Source organism: Dermacentor andersoni, chromosome 1, assembly GCF_023375885.2.
Source record: "Dermacentor andersoni chromosome 1, qqDerAnde1_hic_scaffold, whole genome shotgun sequence".
NCBI lineage: Eukaryota > Metazoa > Arthropoda > Arachnida > Ixodida > Ixodidae > Dermacentor > Dermacentor andersoni.
In genome coordinates, this window is record NC_092814.1 from 196,317,745 (window position 1) to 196,340,359 (window position 22,615).

The 22,615-nt window shown below is 44.7% G+C and overlaps 1 protein-coding gene across 2 annotated transcripts in view; it reads left to right on the forward strand.

Moving 5' to 3' along the window:
• The window catches only part of LOC126546972 (cytochrome P450 4c3-like), a 70,688-nt gene that overhangs the window by 46,792 nt on the left and 1,281 nt on the right, over positions 1 to 22,615 (forward strand). For both annotated transcript variants that reach the window (XM_055062928.2, XM_050194709.3), the window contains 5 exons: positions 3,719 to 3,845; positions 12,491 to 12,688; positions 16,231 to 16,404; positions 16,469 to 16,535; positions 16,629 to 16,808. In XM_055062928.2, coding sequence (XP_054918903.1) covers positions 3,719 to 3,845; positions 12,491 to 12,688; positions 16,231 to 16,404; positions 16,469 to 16,535; positions 16,629 to 16,808 — 746 coding nt within the window. The remainder of the gene's footprint in view (positions 1 to 3,718; positions 3,846 to 12,490; positions 12,689 to 16,230; positions 16,405 to 16,468; positions 16,536 to 16,628; positions 16,809 to 22,615) is intronic.

Here is a 22,615-nt window from a genome sequence, read left to right on the forward strand (position 1 = left end):
GAAGACGCGCGGATGCCATCGCTCACGCGGCGTTGGTATAAATGAGCGAGGCGGTTGTTTATGCTGTTGTATGCCGAATACACCATCTCTTGTTTGCCGCTGGACGCAGAGGCAAACAGCGCATCTCTCAAATTGAGAAATGCGTCGGCAAAGCAACACGTACAGGCCCATCCACATACGTAGCGAATGCGGCCGACAGCCTACAGGTATACGGTGACGTACAGATGTTGACACAGCGCTGTGTCGCCGCTTACCGTTTATTGTGTACGCGCCGTGCGAAGTGAAGTGTAGCTGATTTCAAATCGCTAAGGCCAGAACTGAACTATAGAAGCAGTTTCATTCGACCTAACTGCTTACATTTCAAGTCAGGTCCGCCGGTAGCGAGTGCACGAACTCGACGGCACCAGGTTAACCTTCGCTGAAAAGGATCGACATTGGCTCAAACTTCGTGGGCACGGCTTGAGAGGGTTAAAGCTTGTGCATTTCAACTTGCTAGGCGTGCTTGACTCATTTTGAGCACGATTAATTATATATACAAGCGAAGACACTGTCGCTATTGTGTTGTCGGTTCGACGGCCGATCGCGCGGGGTTTGGTCGAACGATGGCAGGCATGCTGATTCTACCGGTGCCGTCGAAAAGAAAGCCTGTCGCAGTACAACTCGCGCTCGTCGGTTGCGTCGTTGTCGACCTGGTATGATAAAAAGGTTTCAGTGATGCACAATAGTCGGTCAATCATAGGAGTGAGCGTCTTGTCGGTCTCGTATCGACCCGGTGGTGCCGGGCCGTACGAGTACGTGTAGTCAGGAACGTGCTGCCACCTCCAGCGCTGCAAAAAGGCTTTGTTAGCAACGTGATGTACTTAAGTGTCGCCCAAGTGCAACGCACGGGTTTTTCGTTAAATTAGCGAGCCATTCATGAAAGGCGGCAACTACCTGGCTCACGGTGCAGTCCGGACAACTCGGACGATGCCCTGGCCGCTTTCTCTTTTAAAGTTGAGTTGCGGTCTTACGCTACGCACGTTTTCGGCACCGCACCGACGTCGAGCTACCAGTAGAGTTTCAGCCCGGTACATGGCATGAGTGTTTGCAGCTGCGCGCGTCCGAGCGCTTTTTTTTTTTTTTTCGGGGGACTTTCCGGCGCGCGGCCACGCACGCGACCCTTCCAAAACGTTTCGCGACTAATCCGCTAGGGCAGGGCGCATGGGCCGTCGCGCCATGAAAGAGGCGGATTGCTGTCGCATACGAAAGACAGGATAATAAAGGTTACGCAGTACAACACCACGATAGGTTTTTGCAATGCGCCGCGAGTGCCATTGATTGCTTTCCTCTCGCCTTCGGCAAATAATACATTGGCCTGTCAGAGGCATGTATTTTATGCGGCTACGAAACCAACGATATACCTGCCAGTGATCAGTACAACTTGCCGCGAACAGGAAAAGATACTTATGCACCCCGCGATTGGCTCAGACCGATACTCTTGCACATGCTGGCGACGAGATTGCTAGGTGGGTTAAAAAATCACTTCTCTCGATCGAGGAAATACGGAGCACGTTTTAGCATTCCATGCGTACAGCTTCAATAAGCGAGAATTCCATTTGTGCGCCGCGCTCTGTGATTACATTTATTCTATCTTGTTGGTTTTTGTGGCCGTAGCGAACTTTTCCTTTTATTCTGTCCTGGTTACTGCAAGGCCATCTATAAATGGACGTATATCTCATCCTAAACAAGCTATAGTTTCACTCTCCGGTTATATCTGTGTGTGCCTTCCATGTTTCCGTGTTGCACGTAGCGCAAGCAGAGACTCATGGGCGCCAACCTTGCAAGGACTGACCTGACGGGCTAGTTGGTTGATTATCACAGAACGAACAGCGCTTCAAGACTGGACACAAAGGAGGAACCAAACACACACACACTGCGCTGACTGCGTGTTTATTATCTTGGTGAGCCGTTTATGCAGAGAAATAAAGGCAGTGCCAACGAGACCATGAAAATATAGCACACCTTGGTCAAAAGGGAAAGAAGGAATAAAGGGGAAAGACCTCGCGCCAGGCGCATTCTTGTTACAATGCAGTTTTCAGAAAATCGATTTCTTTCTTGGACAGCTTAAGAGACGTGATGCTGACGCAATCAACATTTAATCGGTTAATCGCAAAATCCTCCAAGATTTTCCTGGTGCATTTATCGGGTGTTTATGCAATGCGCTACTCTGCGGCAACATAGGCTTACATCCACATTGCCGAGATTGCAAGGCAAGGTTTCCCCTTAATGCAAGATATTTTACATTGTTATTGTGCTCTCTAAGCCTATATCGTTGATACAATGGCCTGACTGACCGATATATCGTTTTCCACATTTTAACGGCACCAAATACACAATCTCTTGCAGACAGTCAACAAAACCGTCATTCTTATCAATAGAGCGATCTAATGCATCCATTTCTAGTTCCTGGCACAAGCGTACAGGGCCGTTCTTTTTGACCTTAGCAAGTGAAGCGTTGTCATTCCTCGTGAAATGTGCGTTAATTGCCTCGGAAGCTTTTGACCTGTATGCTTTAGCAGGGAGTACTCAAAAGCCGTCTTCTTTATCCGCTGGAACTAGACAACGAATTACTCCGAAGGTAAGCAACAGTCTTAAAAATTCCGAACTGAAGGAGGCAGGGTGTTTCCTAAGGAAGCGCAATGACGCCAGCCGAAACGGGGCAACACAAGACGGCGGACAAAGAAAAGTGGTTGTGCTGCCTTACATGCACCAGATATAAGACAATCTTAAAAAGATTGGTCAAACTGTGGGCTTCAGCGTTGTTTTTTCTGCGTCGCACAAGTTAATTGGCCTATGCTCTAAGATCAACTCCGGCACGCGTACTCAAGGAGCGTGTATGATCAAGCACAAAAACCGTTTCATTGACTGTGTGCAGGAGATTGTTTAGAAGAAGAAGAAGAAACTTTATTAAATAATAGTCCGGCAGTTCTTGCTGTGGTGGCCTCACGTGGCGGCTCGAAGTCCTTGGACTCGGGCGGCATGTTCGGCTTGCCGGACAGCCCAGAGCTGGTCTGCCAGCTCTGAACTTTTGATAGCCGCCTCCCAGCGGCGGCGACGCGTACGGAGAAGGTCCCCGGCGGCTCCCGCTTCGTGTTTAACGTGCCGTTAAAATGTGAAAAATGATATATCGGCCAGTCAGGCCGTTGTATCAACGATAGGCTTAGAAAGCATAATAACATTGTAAAAATCTCGCAATAAGTGGAAACCTTGTCTTGCATTGCCGGCAGTGTGGATGTAAGCCTATGTTGCCGCAGAGTAACGCATTGCACAGACACCCTGACAAATGCACCAGGGAATCTTACAAGCTTTTGATTATATATAACCGCTTAAATGTTGAGTGCGTCAGCATCACCTCTCTTAAGTTGTTCAAGAAAGGAATCGATGTTCTGAAAACTGCACCGTAACAAGAATGCGCCGGGCGCAAGGTCTTTCCCCTTTTTTCCTTCTTTGCCTTTTGACCAAGGTGCGTTTTCTTTTCATGGTCTTGTTGGTACTGCCTTTATTGCTCTGTATAGAAGGCTCAACGAGATAATAAACACGCAGTTGTTAGTCAGCGCATTGTGCTTGTGGCTCTTCCTTTGTGTCCAGTACTGAAGCGCTGTTCCTTCTGTGGGCACCAACCAACTAGTTCCCTTCATCACTCTGTTGAGCCTTATTCACAAAAACAAAATGCTTTCAGGCTTGGTGAACTATTTTTGGAGAGAACAATGAGGCCTTTATGGAGACTTGACTTCATATACAAGCTTACAGCTTTTGGGCGGGAGTACTACAGATGTCTCAACGTGCTGCACTCCTTCACACGAAAGGTGAGCTTGTATTCCCTCACTGTTTCCTTTGCTTTGATGACTAGTGCATGAAGCATGTTCAATTGTTTCTATCTCTCCTCAATACGTAAATTGGCTATGTGCGGTGGCATCACATATTACCGCGTTTATAGAAGCCTAAGAGTAGCTTAAAAGCGTCTTCGGCGCGCACTAATACTGAGCCCATCCGCCGCTCTTTGCTAATGAATTCTATCGTGGGATCCTTACTTCAAAGAGTTGAGATATACGTATTTTCGTGTACTATCTATAGATGTACATTGTCTACATCTTATAGAATTTAAACGAGACAATATTGTCAACTGTGACTGGAGCATGCAGTTTCCCAGCTTTAGTGGTGTTTTGAGAACAGTGCAATTTGAGTGGCGAAATATTGGCATTGCTTAAATAGAAAGTTCACGTTTGACGTTAAGTGAGGCAAGGGTGAAGAACAAGCTAAAATGGCTGATCGCAGGCTTGCCGAGAAGGCTCGTGCATAAAGTCCGACAGACACAGACATCTTCGGAGACTTTCACGGTCGTCCTAACATCCTGAACAAGCGCTACAACTTTTGTATTGAACACCTTTCGCTAGAGTTAATATTTAAAAAAGTTAATTAAGCAGCCTTTGTTAGATACCTAGCTTGGCGGATTGAAAAAATATAACGTGTTCCATATGACTCAGAACAATACTACGGCAACTCGACAAGCGTAGCGCCTATGGTTTTTTTAATATTTGGCCAACTTAGCTGAAACACCCTGTATATACATCACCGGGCGATCGAAAACAAAAACAAGAATCTCAACATCGAGAGGCACATGCCAAGGAGCCGATACGTGTCTAGAGAGCTTAATCGCAACTTACTTCCACTTTTTAACTGCACTGCACTTTTGCACGGCTGTCTCGACAACTCGAGAAACCACCTCTCATTTTCCGATAACGCCACCGAAGGCATGCTTGCACACTTTCCTTCATTTTTTTTTTTATTTCATAAGCATGTAGAATTTGTCTTGTGATTCCACATTGTGCCCGATTCAATATAGTAGTTTTTCAAGGACCGGACGCAGCCGCACTCCCGGCAAATCATGATGGCCAGAAATAGCTTTTTTCGCATTATAATGATGCTCTTTTCATCATTATCATCATCAGCCTATTTTATGTCCACTGCAGGACCCTGCAATCTCCAGTTACCACTGTCCTGCGCAACCGATTCCAACTAGCACCTGCGAATTGCTTAATTTCATTAGCACACCTAGTCTTCTGCCGTCCTCGACAGCGCGTTCCTTCTCTTGGCACGTATTCTGTAACCCTAATGGTCTACCGGTTATCTAACCTATGCATTACATGACCTGCCCAGCTCCATTTTTTTTTTCTCTTAATGTCAATGAGAATATCGGCGATCCCCGTTTGCTCTCTGATCCACACCGCTTTTTTCTTGTCTCTTAACGTTACGCCTAACATTTTTCCTTCCATCGTTCTTTGCGCGTTCCTTAACTAGTTTTCGAGCTTCTTTGTAAGTTTCTAAGTTTGTGCCCCATAATTTGCCACCAGTAGAATGCATTGATTGTACGATTTTTTTTTATTATAATGGTAAGCTCCCAATCAGGATCTGACCGTGTCTGCCGTATGCGCTCCAACCCATTTTTATTCTTCTGTAAATTTCCTTCTCGTGATCAGGGTCTCCTGTGAGCAATTCACGTTGGTAAACGTACTCCTTCACAGACTCTAGGAGCTGACTGGCGATACTGAACTCTTGTTCCCTTGCCCGGCTATAGATCATTATCTTTGCCTTCTGCATATTAATCTTCAACCCCACTCAAACACTCTCCCTGTTAAGGTCCTCAATCATTTGCTGTAACTCGTCCCCAGTGTTGCTGAACAGGACAATGTCATCTGCAAATCGAAGGTTGCTGAGATATTGGCCGTTGATCTTCACTCCTAAGCCTTCCCAGTTTAATAGCTTGAATACTTCTTCCAAGCACACAGTGAATAGCATTGGAGAAATTGTGTCACCTTGTCTGACCCCTTTCTTTATAGGTGTCTTCCAACTTTTCTTGTGGATAATTAAGGTAGCTGCGGAACCTCTGCAGATAATTTTCAATATGTTTACGTAAACGTTCTGTACTCCTTGATTACGTAATGCCTCCAAGACTGCCGGTATCTCTTCTGAATCAAATGCCTTTTCGTAATCTATGAAAGCCATATAGAGAGGCTGACTACTCTGCGGATTTCTCGATTACCCAATTTATGGCATGGATGTGATTCATTGTAGAGTATCCTTTCCTGAAAGCAGTCTGTTCCCTTGGTTGACTGATATGTAGTGTTACCTTTATTCTAATGGAGTTTATCTTGCTGAATAGTTTATATAATACTGGAAGTAAGTGAATAGCCTCATAATTTTTCAATTCTTTAACATCTCCCTTTTTTGTGCATTAGTATAATGTTGGCATTCTTCCAGTTCTCTGGGATCCTTGAAGTCGATAGACAGTTCGTATAAAGAGCGCCTAGTTTTTCAAGCATTATGTCTCCTCCATCTTTGATTAAATCGACTGTTATTCCATCTTCTCCTGCCGCTTTTCCCTGTTTCATGTCTTGCAAGGCCCTTCTAACTTCGTCGCTAGTTAATAAAGGAGCCTCTGTAACCTGTTAATTATTACTTCGAATGGAGGTATCGTGGCTGCTTTGGGTATTTACAGGTCAGTATAGAATTCTTCCGCTGCATTTACTATATCTTCGAGATTGCTGATGATATTACCCTGCTTCTCTTTCAGTGCATACATCTTGGTTTGTGCGATGCCAAGTTTCCTTCTCACTGATTTCATGCTGCGTCCATTCTTTACTGCTTCCTCAGTCTTCCTAACGTTATAATTTCGAATATCTCGTATTTTCTCCTTGTTGATCAGTTTTGAAAGTTCCGCGAATTCTATCTGATCTCTTGAGTTGGACACTTTCACTCTGTCATTTCTTTATTGGGTCCTTTGTGACTTGGGAGAGCTTACCTATTGGTTGTCTTGGTGCCTTACCTCCAACTGCAACTGCTGCTTCTGAAGCCAGCCTAGTTACGGTTTCATTCATTACCTCTAAGTCATCTTCATCTCTATATTCTAAGGCTGCATATTTGTTTGCAAGTAGCAGCCTGAATCGGTCTGCTCTTACCCTAACTGCGTGTAGATTAGATCGTTTCTTCTTGACCAATTTTACTCTTTCTCTGTTCAAATTGAGCTGAATCCTAGCCCTCACTAACCTATGATCACTGCACTTTACCCTGCCTAACACTTCTACATCCTGCACTCTGCTAGGATCAGCAGAAAGTACGAAATGAATTTCATTTCTTGATTCGTCATTAGTGCTTTTCCAGATCCGCTTTTTGTTCCTACGCTTCCTGAAGTAGGTTTTCATTATTCGCAGCTTATGCCTTTCCGCGAATTCTACCAGCATCTCTCCTCTAGCGTTCCTAGAATCGACGAAGTAGTTGCCAATTTCTTGTTCACCAGCCTGCTTTTCCCCCACTTTTGCATTGAATTCGCCCATTACTACAGTATACTGAGTTTGCGCTTTTGTCATCGCTAATTTAACGTCTTCAGAAAACTGGTCTACTTCATCATCATCGTGACTTGATGTTGAAGCATAGGCTTGTACTACTTTTAATCTATACCTATTATTAAGTTTTATTACGAGTACTGCTATCCTCTCATCAAATCTGCAGAATTCGTCAATGTTACGAGCTATGTCCTTATGGGTTAGGAATGCTGCTCCGTACTGCTTCTTATCTAGAAGTCCTCTATAACAGAGAATGTGGCCACTTGTCAGCACTGTAGAAGCCTCACCAGTTCTTCGAGCCTCACTAAGGCCAATGATATGTCAAGCAATGCTTGACATATCAAAGTTCCTCAAAGAGTCCTGCTAGGATGGCTTCACTCGGGAGAGTTCGGGTGTTAAACGTTACCAGTGTCAGTTTCCATTGGCGGCGTGTCCGCGTCCAGAGATTCTTAGCATCCTCTGCTGCGTTACAGAACTGATCGCCGCCCTGGTGAGGTGCTCGGCAGCTGCTGGAGAAGGGCCACTGGTTAATCGAATGAGTCATTTGGGAGGGAGTGGCTGAATACTGCACAATGGAGGCCAATTCCTGTTCGTACAAGGGTGTTAAATAAACAACATTCTGTATGCAATTCACAAATTGCATGTGGTGCCTTGTGGTACAGGCGCTCGTTTCTTCCTTGTCCAAGTTTACTTTCTTGTAGACTGTCTGCAAGTCTTCAGGAGCAAAAAAATAAAACTGCTTCCATTCTGCACCTTCTCGCTGTACTTTTCAAATTATTCGAGATGCTATGCATGTAAGGCACGACCACCACCTTATTTGGTCTGGCAAAGCTATTGCAGTCATTCGAATTGGCCCTGAGCTTTTTACTCAAACCCTCCGCTACCAAACTCAGTAGTTCCAAGGGGTAACCAGAATTGACCAGACGCTTAGACTGGCCCCACAAACATGTTTCAGGCTTGTGGTCACATGACTTCAGCAATGAATTATGTAAACGAGACTATTATAGCATGTTTTTACAAGTTTCGAGTGTGCAGATAAGAATGGAAGAACTGGCTTATTGCATCTCGGCTCTTAGCTCCAACGCACACTTCGTAGTGAAAAGTAGGACACTAGGTCTAAAAAAATCTTATGGCATTCCCTACAGGAACTTCATGCATCAGTACCTAAGGGGACAAGACATCAGCATATGTAGTTAAGGTTTTCGATACCACAGTGTCAAAATTATCCGATTCGTTATTTGTAACAATTCAAAAGTCATCAACGTATCTGAGCAAAGCGACAACGACCGAACTTTTCAAGCGATCGTGAATTACTTAGTCACGGTAAGCTATAAACGAGTCACTTAAGCAGGGAGCAATGCAGGACCCAATACATGTGCAATGTTTTTGTTTGCTAATATTTACGTCCAGTGTCGCCTAAGTGGAGTTAACATAGATAGAAAGTAGCTCCAAAAACTGATCACATGACAACACACAGGAGTTTTGAAATTGGACTGCACCGAGTCTGTCAATATCGTCAGCTACACATTTCATCAATTCGGCCTGCGAAAGATAATAAAAAGATCTGTGTCAAAAGAAAAAGCTGCAAGGCTATTGTTTTGCCTGTATTCGGCAAAATTCCACCACTTTATCCGACTTATTTACCAAAAATAAATCGTTAGCTGGTACCATTTTCAAGTAAGCCGAGAGGCAACAAGTTAGTGCTTTCATTCTCACCTACACACTCGTAACTTCTAAAACGTGATGTAGTACAATCTCGTTTACATAGTTCATTGCTGAAGTCACGCGACCACATTCTTGAAACAAGTTTGTGGGTCCAGGATAGGGGACTGGTCGATTCTGGTTAACCCTTCCGAGTGTTGACCTTGATAGCTGAAGGTTTGAGTAAAACATTCAGGGCTGATGCGAATGAGTGCAATAGGAGTGCCAGACCAAAGAAGGTGGCGGTCGTGCGCCTTACACACTTATCATCTCGCATAATTTGAAAAGGCTTGCGAGAAGGACCGGAGTGCACGAAGTTTTTTCTGCTGCTGAACGATTATGAATGATCTACAAGAAAGTAAACTAGGACAAGGAAGAGGCGACCGCCTGTAGCACAAGGCACCGCACGCAATTTGTGAATGGCACACGAAATGTTGTTCATTTAACACCCTTGTCGTGCGAACGTGCATATAGCGGTCAGACAAGTCTTTGTATTAATCAGAGACCTAAAAGAGCATCATTATAATGGCAAAAAAAGTAATTTCTGGTCATCTAGGGATGGGGGCATTGCCGGGAGTGCGGCGGCGTTCTGGTCTTTGCAAAAATTACTATTTTGAATCAGGCCCAATGCGGAATGACAAAAGAAATTCTTGAAGCTTATGAAATTAAAAAAAAATGAAAGAAAAGTGTGTGAGCACGCCTTCGGTGGTGTTATCGGAAAGATAGATGTGGTTTATAGAGTTATCGAGGTAGCCGTGCAAAAGTGTAGTGCCGTGAAAAAGTGAAAGAAAGTTGCGATTAAGCTGGTCTGACGCGTATCTGTTCCTTGGTGTGCGCTTCTGAATGTTGACATTCTTGTTTTTGTTTTCGATGACTCGGTGATGTATACATATCATGCACATGCGAAAGTAAACATTTGTAGGTGAAAGTTAGCGCTGTGTGTGTGTCAAAATTCTTCTCTTTCCTCGTACTGTCCCATTGCACTGTGTTTTGATTAATCCCAACCAACTAGCCCGCCAGCATGCCCTAACCAGATTAGTGATCACTCATTTGATTCATCGTAGCTTCACCAACATATTTATCCTAAATGCAACGTCATTCAATAATTAACGTAGTTATTGCACGCAAAAATTACATAGTTTTGGGTTAATTGTTATTAGCATAATGAGTGACCCATCGTTGGAATTGTCGTGACGTCACAGTATGTTATAAATGTATTTGCTGCTCTTCGGGTTGGTTGCATATAGCCCACACTCAGCGATGCACAGGTGAAATCTTTTCTTTCGTAGAGGCTAGTCTATGGGCATGGTGAAGCTGAACGGCTCTGGCGGGCTGATCCGGAAAGCAGGGCACGACAACATTACGACTTGTCACGTCGGCCGCCGCCTTGTGAAACATAGCCATGGCTTGAGTGGGGTCGACGTACTCATTTGCGGGTAGCGCAGCATGGGGTGGCGCTGAGGATTGATGCCTTTTTGATAACCCGACGGCTAGTATAGAGTGATGGCATGGCGCTCGATTGGCTCCAAGGACGCGCCGACGTGCCGTTATGTGTTGAAAAGAATAAGGTCAATGGCGTGTGGCCTTCATGCACTTCACCTTCTCCAAGACGTATAGTGATACAGCCGTCAAAGACGACCTATAAGTCCTACATATTGATGCATGTTTTCATTTAGATGGTTTACCCGCTGGGTTGCTCAGTGGCTATGGTGTTGGGCTGCTGAGCACGAGGTTGCGGGATCGAATTCCGGCCACGGCTGCCGCATTTCGATGGCGGCGAAATGCGAAAACACCCGTGTGCTTAGATTTAGGTGCACGTTAACGAACCCCAGGTGGTCGACATTTCCGGAGTCCTCCACTACGGCGTGCCTCATAATCAGAAAGTGGTTTTGGCACGTAAAACCTGATAATTTAATTTTAATTTAGGTGGTTTACATACGCCAACACACTCATGTAGTTATATTAAATAGCCTTATTTGCTCCCTAGGGTGGTCGTTTCACTTTTAGGTATAGTTATACAACGCTCTCACTGCAATATTGCAGGTATTGAAACGTTTTCTTCTCACATATATTCAGAAATGCGACAGAACACAGTCATAGGATTGCATGTGTTCTCTTTGCATTTAAGTAATTATGGACGCTTGATGTAGACCTTCTTTAGCTTGAGCTCCGGCTTCTTGGAACAGCGGCACCAACTTGTGTCTGATTTGCCTCCGCCGCGATGCTGGAATGTGCGGCCAGCTGCAGTGATGCTTGGATGTACGAGAAAAGCGTTTCGCCGAGATGTACAATTGCCTTTTTGTGCCTTCACATACCTGGGATTCGCGCGCTTGTTGTGTTGTCAAAAATGACAATTAAATTGTGTATCGCTGCCTCTGACGAGATCTGTCTTGGAAATGCTGTCGATTGTTAGGGCAGCCGCTGCACTATACAAGTTTCTGCAAAGCACTGTTCTGCAGTGGCTTGGTATTTAAAAAATATATGAGTAAACGCACGTATTGCTGGAAACCTGTGTTTCGTTTATCGTGACCTAACAAAGTGAGGATTCCGCATCCCCGCGTACATTTGGATATAGCTTTTCTCAGGCGCGCGCTCTCCTTCGTGCGAGGAATAAATGCTTCATTTAGCGTCAAGTTGCAACTACGAAGTATTAGGCTGTTAATTATTGACATGCTACAAATATGCAGCACTGTCTTGGTTGTCAGTGCTTTTTCCCAAAATTTAAAAAGTTCAGAGGTTGAAAAGTTTAGTGGAAGCTAGACGGATTTGCAAGGCTAAGCTAGCTGACTGCACATTCACAACGCTCACATGACCCCTCGCCTCCTATATTAAAATATAACCATATATATATATATATATATATATTCAGCCGCATCGTCAAGCATCATTGCGTGCGAGGAACTTGCCAGTACCGCGTCGCGCATGGCATGAATCCTTTTCTGTTCACGCTGGTGATCCAAAAGCGTTGCTCACATTTTTTGTACGTAAGGATGCGATGCAAACTAAATAAGCCGCAACTGCACATTCGTTTATGCTGGTAGTGAACCTCGCACGCTTCATATACGAATTATTTGGCTTCCGATAGTTGTTTGTGGATGCGACGACTGTGCTATGGTATCGAATTGTTCGTGAATGACCCGAAATATCAAAACTAGCGCTGAAAATTAGCCATATCTACTCTGAAGCACTACACGTCCTGTTGGCACAAGACCGCACAAGTCATGAGAAGAGGAAGGCATGCTCGGTGGCATACACAGCGTTCGGCGTTGAGAGTAGTTTCCCCCTCGCTGTGAAAAACGCTTATAATAAAGTAAAAAATACCTGAGTAATTATTTATTTCGTCCATTCTACGAAAGCAAGCTTGGAAACTTTAATTTTTAGGAGCCCTTGAATTTCTTATTTCCAACTAGGTCATTGCAGAGAGAAAAATGGAGTTAGAAGCTGAAGTCAACAAAGGCACCCTGAGGCTCGACAGCTCTAGTGAGTCTGAAGCTAGGGCCAAAAGGAGAAGACCTTTTTTGGATCTTCTCATTGTGGAACATCTCAAGAACGACAAATACATCACCGAAGAAGACATACGAGAAGAAGTGGACACCTTTATGTTTGAGGTTTGAGGACACCTTTATGTTTGAATTCCTCCAGGTGGATTTTATTTTCTGGTGCTTACTTTTGAAATATAAAATGTTATCGGGAGCTTTTTCAGCGCTCTTGTTGAGGGTGCGTGGGCTTGCCTTGTGATGCTTATTTATGTCCACATGGTTAATAATAATAATGAAGCAACTTTAGTGCTTAACGCCCGATGGTGATGCAGCAGGTGTGGCTAGCCTGGCATGCTTGGCCGAAATTGTCCGCCTGAGCATCTCATACAATGATAATAAGGTTAAGCGTAGCATGTTAGGTGGCAAACACAAGACAGAAGGACGAATACGAACAACGGCGCATAAAACACCACAATTAATTGATACCACTTAGCCCACATTTCAGTCGATACCAACGGTATGTCACCAAACGTTGAATAGCACCTGGTCTCGCGCAGCGTATGATAGCCTTAGGAAGTTAATTTGTCTCACTCTTAGTTTCACTGTAATTAGAAATCAGGGCTAAGTAACAATCAATGTTTTAGTGGCTATGGTTTGCTGCAGTGCTTCTAATCGCCCAATAAGGGAAAGAAACGAAGATGGCAGTACAGACAACCGATGCTCAGTGTCTGTTTTTAGAGAGAGAGAAAGAGAGAGCGAGAGAATATGTGTTTTATAAAAAATCGTGGGATGAAATGCGCTGCCGTCCTCATATTTCTGGCATCTGGAGGCGGATGTAATCAATATAGAGAAATGAAATGTGAACGACAGGTTTGTGTTTTAGGTGTATTTATACAGTCCTTCGCAGAATGCGAACTCGACGAGGGTCCATAGGATTATCTTGGCCCCGCCGTGGTTGCTCAGTGGCTATGGTGTTAGGCTGCTGAGCACGAGGTCGCGGGATCGAATCCCGGCCACGGCGGCCGCATTTCGATGGGGGCGAAATGCGAAAACACCCGTGTACTTAGATTTAGGTGCACGTTAAAGAACCCCAGGTGGTCCAAATTTTCGGAGTCCTCCACTACGGCGTGCCTCATAATCAGAAAGTGGTTTTGGCACGTAAAACCCCATAATTTAATTTTTTTTAGGATTATCTTGCAATAGTTAGCTCACGTATGTTCTCGGTCGTAGTGTTAGTGGCAACGTAGCCAGACGAGTTTGCTGCGCAACTTCTGGTTTTCACATCCCCGTAACAGGCATCCTGCAGTCGCTTGTGCGTCCTCATGATATCGCAAATATCGACAACCTCGTCTTTGAGTTGATTTCTGTTTGCAGACGTTGCTGTGAAGACATTGAGGTAAAAGCACCTCGGATACTCCGTTTCTATATACTATGCAGCAAAAAACTAAAGCAATAAAATTTGGAAGGCGTCATCAACGTCATCAACGCGCTCATTTTATACACGCATGACGTGCTCCACCTCCTCCGCACCGTCACGTTCGCTGCCCAATGACGCACGCACTAGTCAGCGAGATGGCTGCGACGTAACGTGTGCAATCAGGGACGCACTAGTCACACCTTTAGTAAGCCAGAACCGGACCCCGGAGGCCCGGGTTTGATTCCCACAGACTGAAATTTACCAAATAGTTTTTTCCAAGCCACTAATTTACTTTGTTTACACGAACCGCCCTGACAAATGTGACGTCAATCCGAGCATTTTCTGACGTGTCTTTATTCTTTGCGGCGTCGGCCATCTTTTTCGTCACAGCGCAGTTTCGCCAAGGTCACTGCCAACATACCCACCTAAGGTTTCGCCTTAAAATTATCATGATAAAATAAATATACGTATGAGACCAAGCGCGTGCCCGGTCCGTTCGCTCTTTATGTTATGTTAAATCGCTGTTTTTATAGGTCACTTGTTCTGCAGCGGGTTCCACGGCGAAGGGCGAGCTTGCGGGACTACAGTGAAGAATTAGCTGATGGCTTTATGCGTGCTCTGTTAGCGGTCACGTGATCTGCTGAGTTCTTGCTGACGCGTCACTGTTGAAAGGGTGCAGCGAGCGACAGCACAGAACGTTCCGTTTTGATAAAGTACTTGCGCTCCCCGCTGCCGGCGTTTATCACGCCAGCGTTGTGAGGGCGAGCGCTCGCGGTAGTCGAGTGAAGTCGTGTTCATGTGTCAGTTTGGGCGCGTGTATCACGTTGCTTTGGTTGGCAAGCAAATGTTGACGGCGATTTATACTGCCCGCAAAACTAAGAACCTTACTTTGTGTAACAGTCGTTTGCTATCATTGTCGAAACTTCGCATTTCGCGAAACTGCGACTTTTTATCATAATGACTTTTTCTTTGACCACGCAACTTCGGTAATGAGACGTAGATATCAGATGTTATGGGATATTCTGGAGGAGTTTCATATTCATTCAATCTTTGAACATATCGTGTCAGTCATCTTCATTTCCCTTTCTGAGTTAAATATTGGTTTCCTCATAAAGCCTTGGTTGGACTATATGGGCGCTCAGGTTGGCTTTTTTATTTATTTCTTGTTTTTTCTTAAAAAAGTTTGTTGGACAGCGTTGGTCATGTGTGCTCCATTCTATCTGTGCTTATCTCACCCTTCGAGCTGCAAGAAAATTGAATCTGCACAATTCAGCTGTACACCTTGTTAGAAGGGGGTGATTATATGCTATGGAAGTAGCAATCACCGAACCTATGAAAGGGTTGCTAATGGCTACATAATATATTACTGAAAGCTTAAAAGCTTTAATCGCGAGGAATTATGAAGTTGTTATACGCTGAAGCTGCTCGTTTCGAATGCGAGAACAGTAATTGAGCTTTCACGGAGTCTTTACATGCCCAGCATGGTGCATTATTATTCAACAAAGCGTGTTCACGCATTACTTTGAAATTAACTTTAATGATCAAACACCTAAATGCAGGATGTTTTGTAGAATTAAGGCCTGGGTCGCTGAGCTTTTTCTTTTCTTTTTTCTTTTTGTGGGATAGCGCCGGCAACTCAATGTAAGCAGGGGGTCACAGGAGCTCGGCTGTGTTTGCCACGTAGCTCGCACCCATTGGAAAAACTGTGCGTCATATTTTCCTGTTTTCTGTATATTTCGATCGGTGGACGCAGTGGTTTCCTTCTTTTCACGGGTTGCCTGCTTTTCAGAGAAGGACAGTAATAACCATTATTAATTGCCAGCCCCAAGGACGGGCTGAGCGGGAGTCATGCGTGGTGCTAGCAGTTTTTCCGCCGTATCGGGTGGTGGAGTGAGAGAGTTGCCAATGAATAGAATATGTAAGGACGGGTTTCTCGAAAGGCTTTGGGCTTGGGCTTCTAACGCAGGCGCGCAGAGTCAGGAAGTAGATGTCAGTAGAGTCAGGAAGTATGGGCAGTAAGGCAAATGAGGTCAAGAGACCTAACAAGCCATTGCATGGTAAATTATGCTTATAGGCAATATATTCAACCAGCGGAGCGTGATGCGGGCTTCGGGATGTGCGTCCATGATGCTGAATTTCTTTACAGCTTTCTAGTGTTAGATCCACATGCTTTCCAAAACTCCTTGTGCAGCAGCAGAACGCTGCCGTAATAGATAAGTGCCGTGACATTGTTGTGCATTTTCTTTGCTTTCAGGGTCACGATACTACAGCGGTGGGGATAAGCTGGGCACTTTTCCTTATAGGTCATCATCCAAAGGAACAACGGAAGATTCACGAGGAACTCGACTTAATCTTTGGTGACGACAGAGATCGTCATGTATCTTTTGAAGATCTGAAGCAGATGAGGTACCTCGAGTGCGCTCTCAAGGTATACAGTCCTACCCAAGAAGTTGCAAACAAAACTATCAATGTTGTTCTTTATTCGAATTTAGGAAGCTCAACGTATATACCCGTCTGTGCCACTAATAGCTAGGACATGCGAAGAACCATTAAAAATAGGTAAGGTCCACAATCACGCATTTCAATGCTAGCTGCTAAGCAAGACTAAGTATATTTCCCTACTTTCTTACATGCCATACACGACTTACGAAGATGGAGCCATCCTTCCTACCGGAACAGTAGTGCAGATGTCAGCCTACTTCTTACACCGTAATCCTGAAGTTTTTCCTAAGCCGGAAGAATTCCACCCGGAGAGGTTCTTCCCGGAAAACTCGAAAGGAAGGCACCCGTTCGCTTATCTTCCATTTTCAGCGGGACCCCGGAACTGCATTGGTGAGCCATTCGAATCATATTGATTGTAAAACGCAAATCGCGGGTTTTGCTGTTCTCTAATCGCCGTATTTTTCGGACTATATTCCGTAGAGGCCGATTGGGGCTTAACATTAATTTTCTTTAGATTGTCCGCACCCGCTGTATAGTCCTCTAGGGCTAAACATCGACTGGAATACGTTTCTTCGGTTCTTGCGAACGCTTCACTATACTGAGCTAAAAGATGCCGTCTTTTGGTACCATCCCAACAGTTCTGGTGTCTTGCGCATATATGAAGTTGCGTGCAACTGCGTTGCGTATTTTGCAACGAGGTTTTGTGCATGTGTTCTCATATCTTATCACTGAAAACCAGCCGATTTAACCATTGCGAGCAACATTCATTTGTATATCTCGAGCTGCCAGCATGAGCTGAAAGTATCGCTCGTGCACAGAGACGATCATTGCGAAGCTCATTTTTCTGCGATGTAGCAAGGGGAAGAAAAATTGCATAGTCTGTGGGCTGTGGTCTATGTAAACTACATTAACCGAGCCACACCCGCTCAAAAAAAGAAGTAATAATTATAAAAAACGCTCTGTAGCTAAATGATAGTATGGCTGTGCTACTCTTGACGTAGCTGCTAGCCTCATCTAGTGCTTTCGAAAGTTCACTGCTAATTTATTTTGATTTAGCAAGTAGCATTACCTTATGAGTGCATGCACTACGCCATTCCGTCATGCCGATGCTCTGCATGGGAAACCATGCGCGAGGCTTGATTGACCGGCAGACCAAGCGTGTTTCATTTGATAGTTTTATGACTATCACCACTGACTCCCTATCCTGCTAGGATAACTTACCTATTATTGTCATTAAGGTTACTTCTCTATATCCGTCGACATTCATCTACCAATGTTATGCATGAATTCTACACTTTTGTACATCTTTGCTGTGCAGCCTACAGTTCAGAAACACCCCCACCAAAGTAGCTTCAAGAAGAGAAGTAGGAAGAGGATAGCAACCGAAGAATAGAAGGATTATGAAGTTCTCATGAGTGTTCCTTTTTAGATACGGCTATTTATTTTCCCAACTTACCCGATTGTTGGCCAATTCCCCCAGGCATACTGGCTATGAGCCAATCATAAAAGAAAACCAACCAACCAAACAGCAACGACAGCTGTAACTGTGAAATAAACAGGGTTGGTATATTTTGCCACATCCTGACAATCAGAATTCCGCGGGTGACATTTAGCGCATACCATTACGAAGATGGACTCCTCGTGGTTGATGGCTACAAGAAAGGCAGGCATGCGGCGGTGGACCTCCCGAAAAAGGTCAGCACCCCGGACTTTCTACTGAAATCTGAATCAAATCTGAAGGATCAGTGAAAGTAACTTCAAGGGCAGCACATTTCAAGCAGGGGCTCCTAAAGCCCAGAGGATCAAGACAAAGATATTCAAGAGCCACAGCTGCCATGTGTACGGGAGCAAGTACTCAAGATTCAAAAGCAATAACCACGGTAACATAGCTCAATAAAGCTTGTTTTATGGCGAGTTGGTCCATAATGGGTAAGAAAAGATGCTGCGCCAAAGACAGACAAGGACAAGAGGGTATCGACAGGGACAAACTTCCAAATAAATTTCATTTCCATCAGAAGCATCATTATAAGGAGTTTACCACTCATGCGCATGAAGCAACCAACAAACAAACCCATTGAAGTATGAGCTTGATGATTACGTCACCGCAACATATTGCGCATGAACCTTTCTTCGCTGCTAAACAAAGAAATGGAAGTTTCGCTAACGCATGCGTTCCCTTTCGAGACAATATAAAACGTTTTCATCAGCTCCGGCAGTATAATTCTTGCTTCTGCCCATAATCTCGATGCCCCGAAGCTGCAGACTGCACATGCAAGCTCGACAATGCGCACGCAAATACGCAATATCGTTGTTTCCTATCGAAAGACCACGTTCCCTTGCATGATCATTAACGCAGCGGCTAATTTGCTCGATATGTGACTACCCACAGTACAGTGGAATTTCTGAAACAACACGAATCGCGCATTTCACAAACGCCTGAACTTGTTTATTGTAACAGGCACTCGTTTTTTTCCACCATCAGAGGCAATTCTGGGGCACAGGCCAGTAAGCTTGCGCGAGGCGGGAAAAAAGGACAGGCACATTGTACCCACACGGGGCTATCTTCTTGATAGTGTGGGAATTCCGACGCATATAAGGCACCACTTCAGGCCGACACCTGCTTTGGAGCAATCCAGGATGCTTCTTACGGACACCTTTTGATTTCTGCAGAAGCATTTCCGCGACCGCCGTCAATGAGGTGCAAGGAAAGCCGGCCGGCAACAAACGGCCTACCTGATAATTGAAACTTTTCTGCATAGCACGTGGGCACGTCTTGAGAGCAGATTCCAAGCAAAGCTTAGCGATTCTTCGTTTAACTAGGACTTCGCACTCCAGGTATACGCTACGAGTATCGCATTTCAATCACTTAACACCAGAAGCCTGAGCGCTATTTTGGAGACGAAGGCTTGATTAAAGCTCGTAACAGAAAGCTCATAACAGAAAGCGCGTAGTTTCCAAGACAATATCCTGGGCTTCTGTGCATAGATCTATATGCTCCAGCTGCCTCCGTGACACAAGGACCATTTATCCTGTGAGATTCTACACTGGTTCGAAAGAAAAAAACATTCAGCCTGCAACACAAAAGCTGGCTAAAACAGGAATTACAGGGTCTGCTTGATGTGAAAATCATCCGCCCATCAACCTAAACGTTCGCGTGGCCAATACAATAGGGTCAAAAGAATACTGAACATTTAGAATGTGCAATGATTACAGCCTCATTAATGGCCAAACTGGTTTATTTCCGCACCCAATGCCACGCACTGACATAACCAACTAAAGAGGGGACTATTCGTAGTTTTCACACATCGATCTTTGCAAGGGCTACTGGCAGATGGAGCTTCAGGAAGAATACAAATATATTATGGCCTTTCTCACACCTTTCGTTTTTTTAATACAACCGATTGCCCTTCGGTTGGATGAATTCCGGGGCATTGTTTCAAAGTATGATGGACAATGCACTTGTCGATTTCAAAGAACATCTCTGCGATGTATAAGTCAATGACCTTATTATCTACTCGAGATCACGGGATGACTACATTTCACATCTGTCACAAGTGCTAGATGCATTGCATAGAGCTAACTTGAAGATAAACACAAAGAAAATGAATTCTGCAATAACGCGGTTGTCTTCCTTGGGGAAGTGTTCGACGGACATACATGGAGTACAAAGTAAGAATCGGTCAAACGCATTTCCCACCCAGTCTTATCATATACTACGCACTGAAAAGCAAATGTCTAATGCGACAAATTCAAAACGATCTTCCATTCACATGGATGGCGGAGTCTGAGTAAGCCAACTAAGCCTTAGTCAACATAATATAACTAGACCCAGCTTTGCTATCCCGGACTTCACGAAACCCTTCGAACTCAATACTGATGCTTCACACTACAGAGGGGGAGCAGTCCTCTACCAGAGGGTTGAAAATGAGCTTCCAGAACCACAAATGAAAGTCATTGGCTAATATTCATATACTTCCGCGAAAAAGCAGAGGTAAGTTATACTACTACAGAAAAAGAAGCATTAGCAGTTGTCATGGCCCTCCGTTACCTCCGTACCTATCTGGAAGGCCGGCACTTCAAGGTATTCATTAACGACCAAGCGTGGACACCCATCCTAAACCTTACTCAACCAAAAAGACGACTAGCTAGGTGGTAGAGTGAAATACAACAGTTCACCTTCGAAGTCACACACAAGCCTGGCGGGAACATACCAGATGGTGATGCAATGTCAAGGCTACACCTGCCGTGGGGAGACTCTGACGAGCATGTGACGCACGTAATATGTGATGGAACGAGAAAGATGGTACGTAAAGATGGAAGATTGCAAGTACCGAATGCACGTATTTCTCGTATTCTCGGACTTTACCATTAGTCTCTCTATTCTTGAAGACATTATGGTTTCCGGAGAATGCATTTGAATATTAAACATAGGTTCTGCTGGGACAACACGAAGAAAGATATTTCGGAGTACGTCCGCACGTGCCACGCGTGTAAGCTCTGCAATGCAAGGTTGGAACCATGTGGTAGCCCTATTATAATAAAGAACACTCGAAGAAACTACTTTCTGTAGTTCATCTCGATTTCGCTTAGCTAAAAGAGAAAGGGGCGGTTGTGCGGATCACTCAGGCCTTCCTCTTAGCTACTGACGAATGCACACGAATGGCAGCGTATCAGCCGAGAAGGCAAGACCCGCAGAACGTATTTCCACTCCTGAGTCAAGAGATATTCGGCTATTTCGAAGTCATAGTTGCACATAATGTGCTTGCATTCCAAAGCGAGCATTTGAGCCGTTCCGACGAAAGGAAGATTGAATTAAAATTTGCCGTATATCATACGACCCAGAAGCAAATGGACTCTCTGAAAGGCTATCCATGATATGAAGCAATTGATCGTCCTCTACCGAAAGTTTCGCGGGGGCTGGAATGCTCGTTACAAGCTGCGGTTAATCAGCACAACCGTTCCCACATGACCGGGCTCGGCTGCAGTGCTTAGTTTGCTTTGCATGGAAATGATTATGGTTGCCGGCTGATCTACTCTTGAGCATTATGAATGTAATACTGTTAGCATAATGGAAAAAAGTGAAACGCAGCAGGAAAAATACAAGTTGACCATGAAAAATAGCCATGACCGCCGCCACTCAACGAAGACACCTGTCATTGAAGTGGGAACCCTTTGCACCATGTGCTGGTGCGAAGGGTAATACAGGAATCGAAAGTTCTTTTCTCCGGAGTATACATAGTCGTCCTGACAAGCTGACAACAAGGAATATTGAAGGCAGTGTGGCACACGGACCCAATGGTGTCGTGGAAACTGCATCGGTGCAGAACATCGTGCCATATCAACCCAGGAGGTTTGAAAATACGCGTACATGGTTGGCCTCTCTAACGTCACCGCGAAATTGGGTTCAAGAAGACAAGGATTAAGTACAAAAACCCTTGCAAGCGATCTTGCGCGTGACAGCCGCAAGCGATACGATGGAGATGACTGTCGTGTTCCCTCGTCGCTACGAGTCGAACCTCACGCGAGCGACAACTTTGAGCGACGCCTCCCCAGTGGTGCCTTTATGAGGGCAGCAAAGACGCGCCGAAACTGGCGCGACGCGTACTTCATTAATTTAAGTTGATGAGTTTTGCTTTAAAGAGCAGCATAAAATATTTCTAAAGGTCTTGCAGTAGGTTCTTATCCATGCATGTATCAAAATTTGGTCGTTTGCTCATTTCGTGCGAGGATCGGTAGTATTTTACTGATGTATATCAAGTTCCGCCTTCGCAGTATTGACTAGTCGCCCATGGCACTTCCGGGCGACCAGCGGCGAATAATAGGTTTCCAGAACTGAGCGATCGAGCGACAAGAACGAGTCATCTGTTCGCGCGACGGCCTGTTCCGTCGCTCGAAGCCGTCGGTCGTCGCCGTCGTGCACAGAATCGCTTTCATGGGCTTTGGACTTTATCAATGGCAACAACAGTCCTTACTGAAAAATGGACAGGGAAGTTATACGGGGTGATCATTTGTAAGTTCTACGGAATTTTTAAAAATAGCCTGTTGTAGATAAAATAATTCTAGTCTGTTTCGTCCCACGCTTCGGGAAATATCTCGAAACTGATTTCACCCTGGAAATTGATTTCAAGTGAATAGTCTTTCAAATTCATCAGCTACAACTCGTAAATAGTATTAGTTGGCATGAAGTAATTAATTAT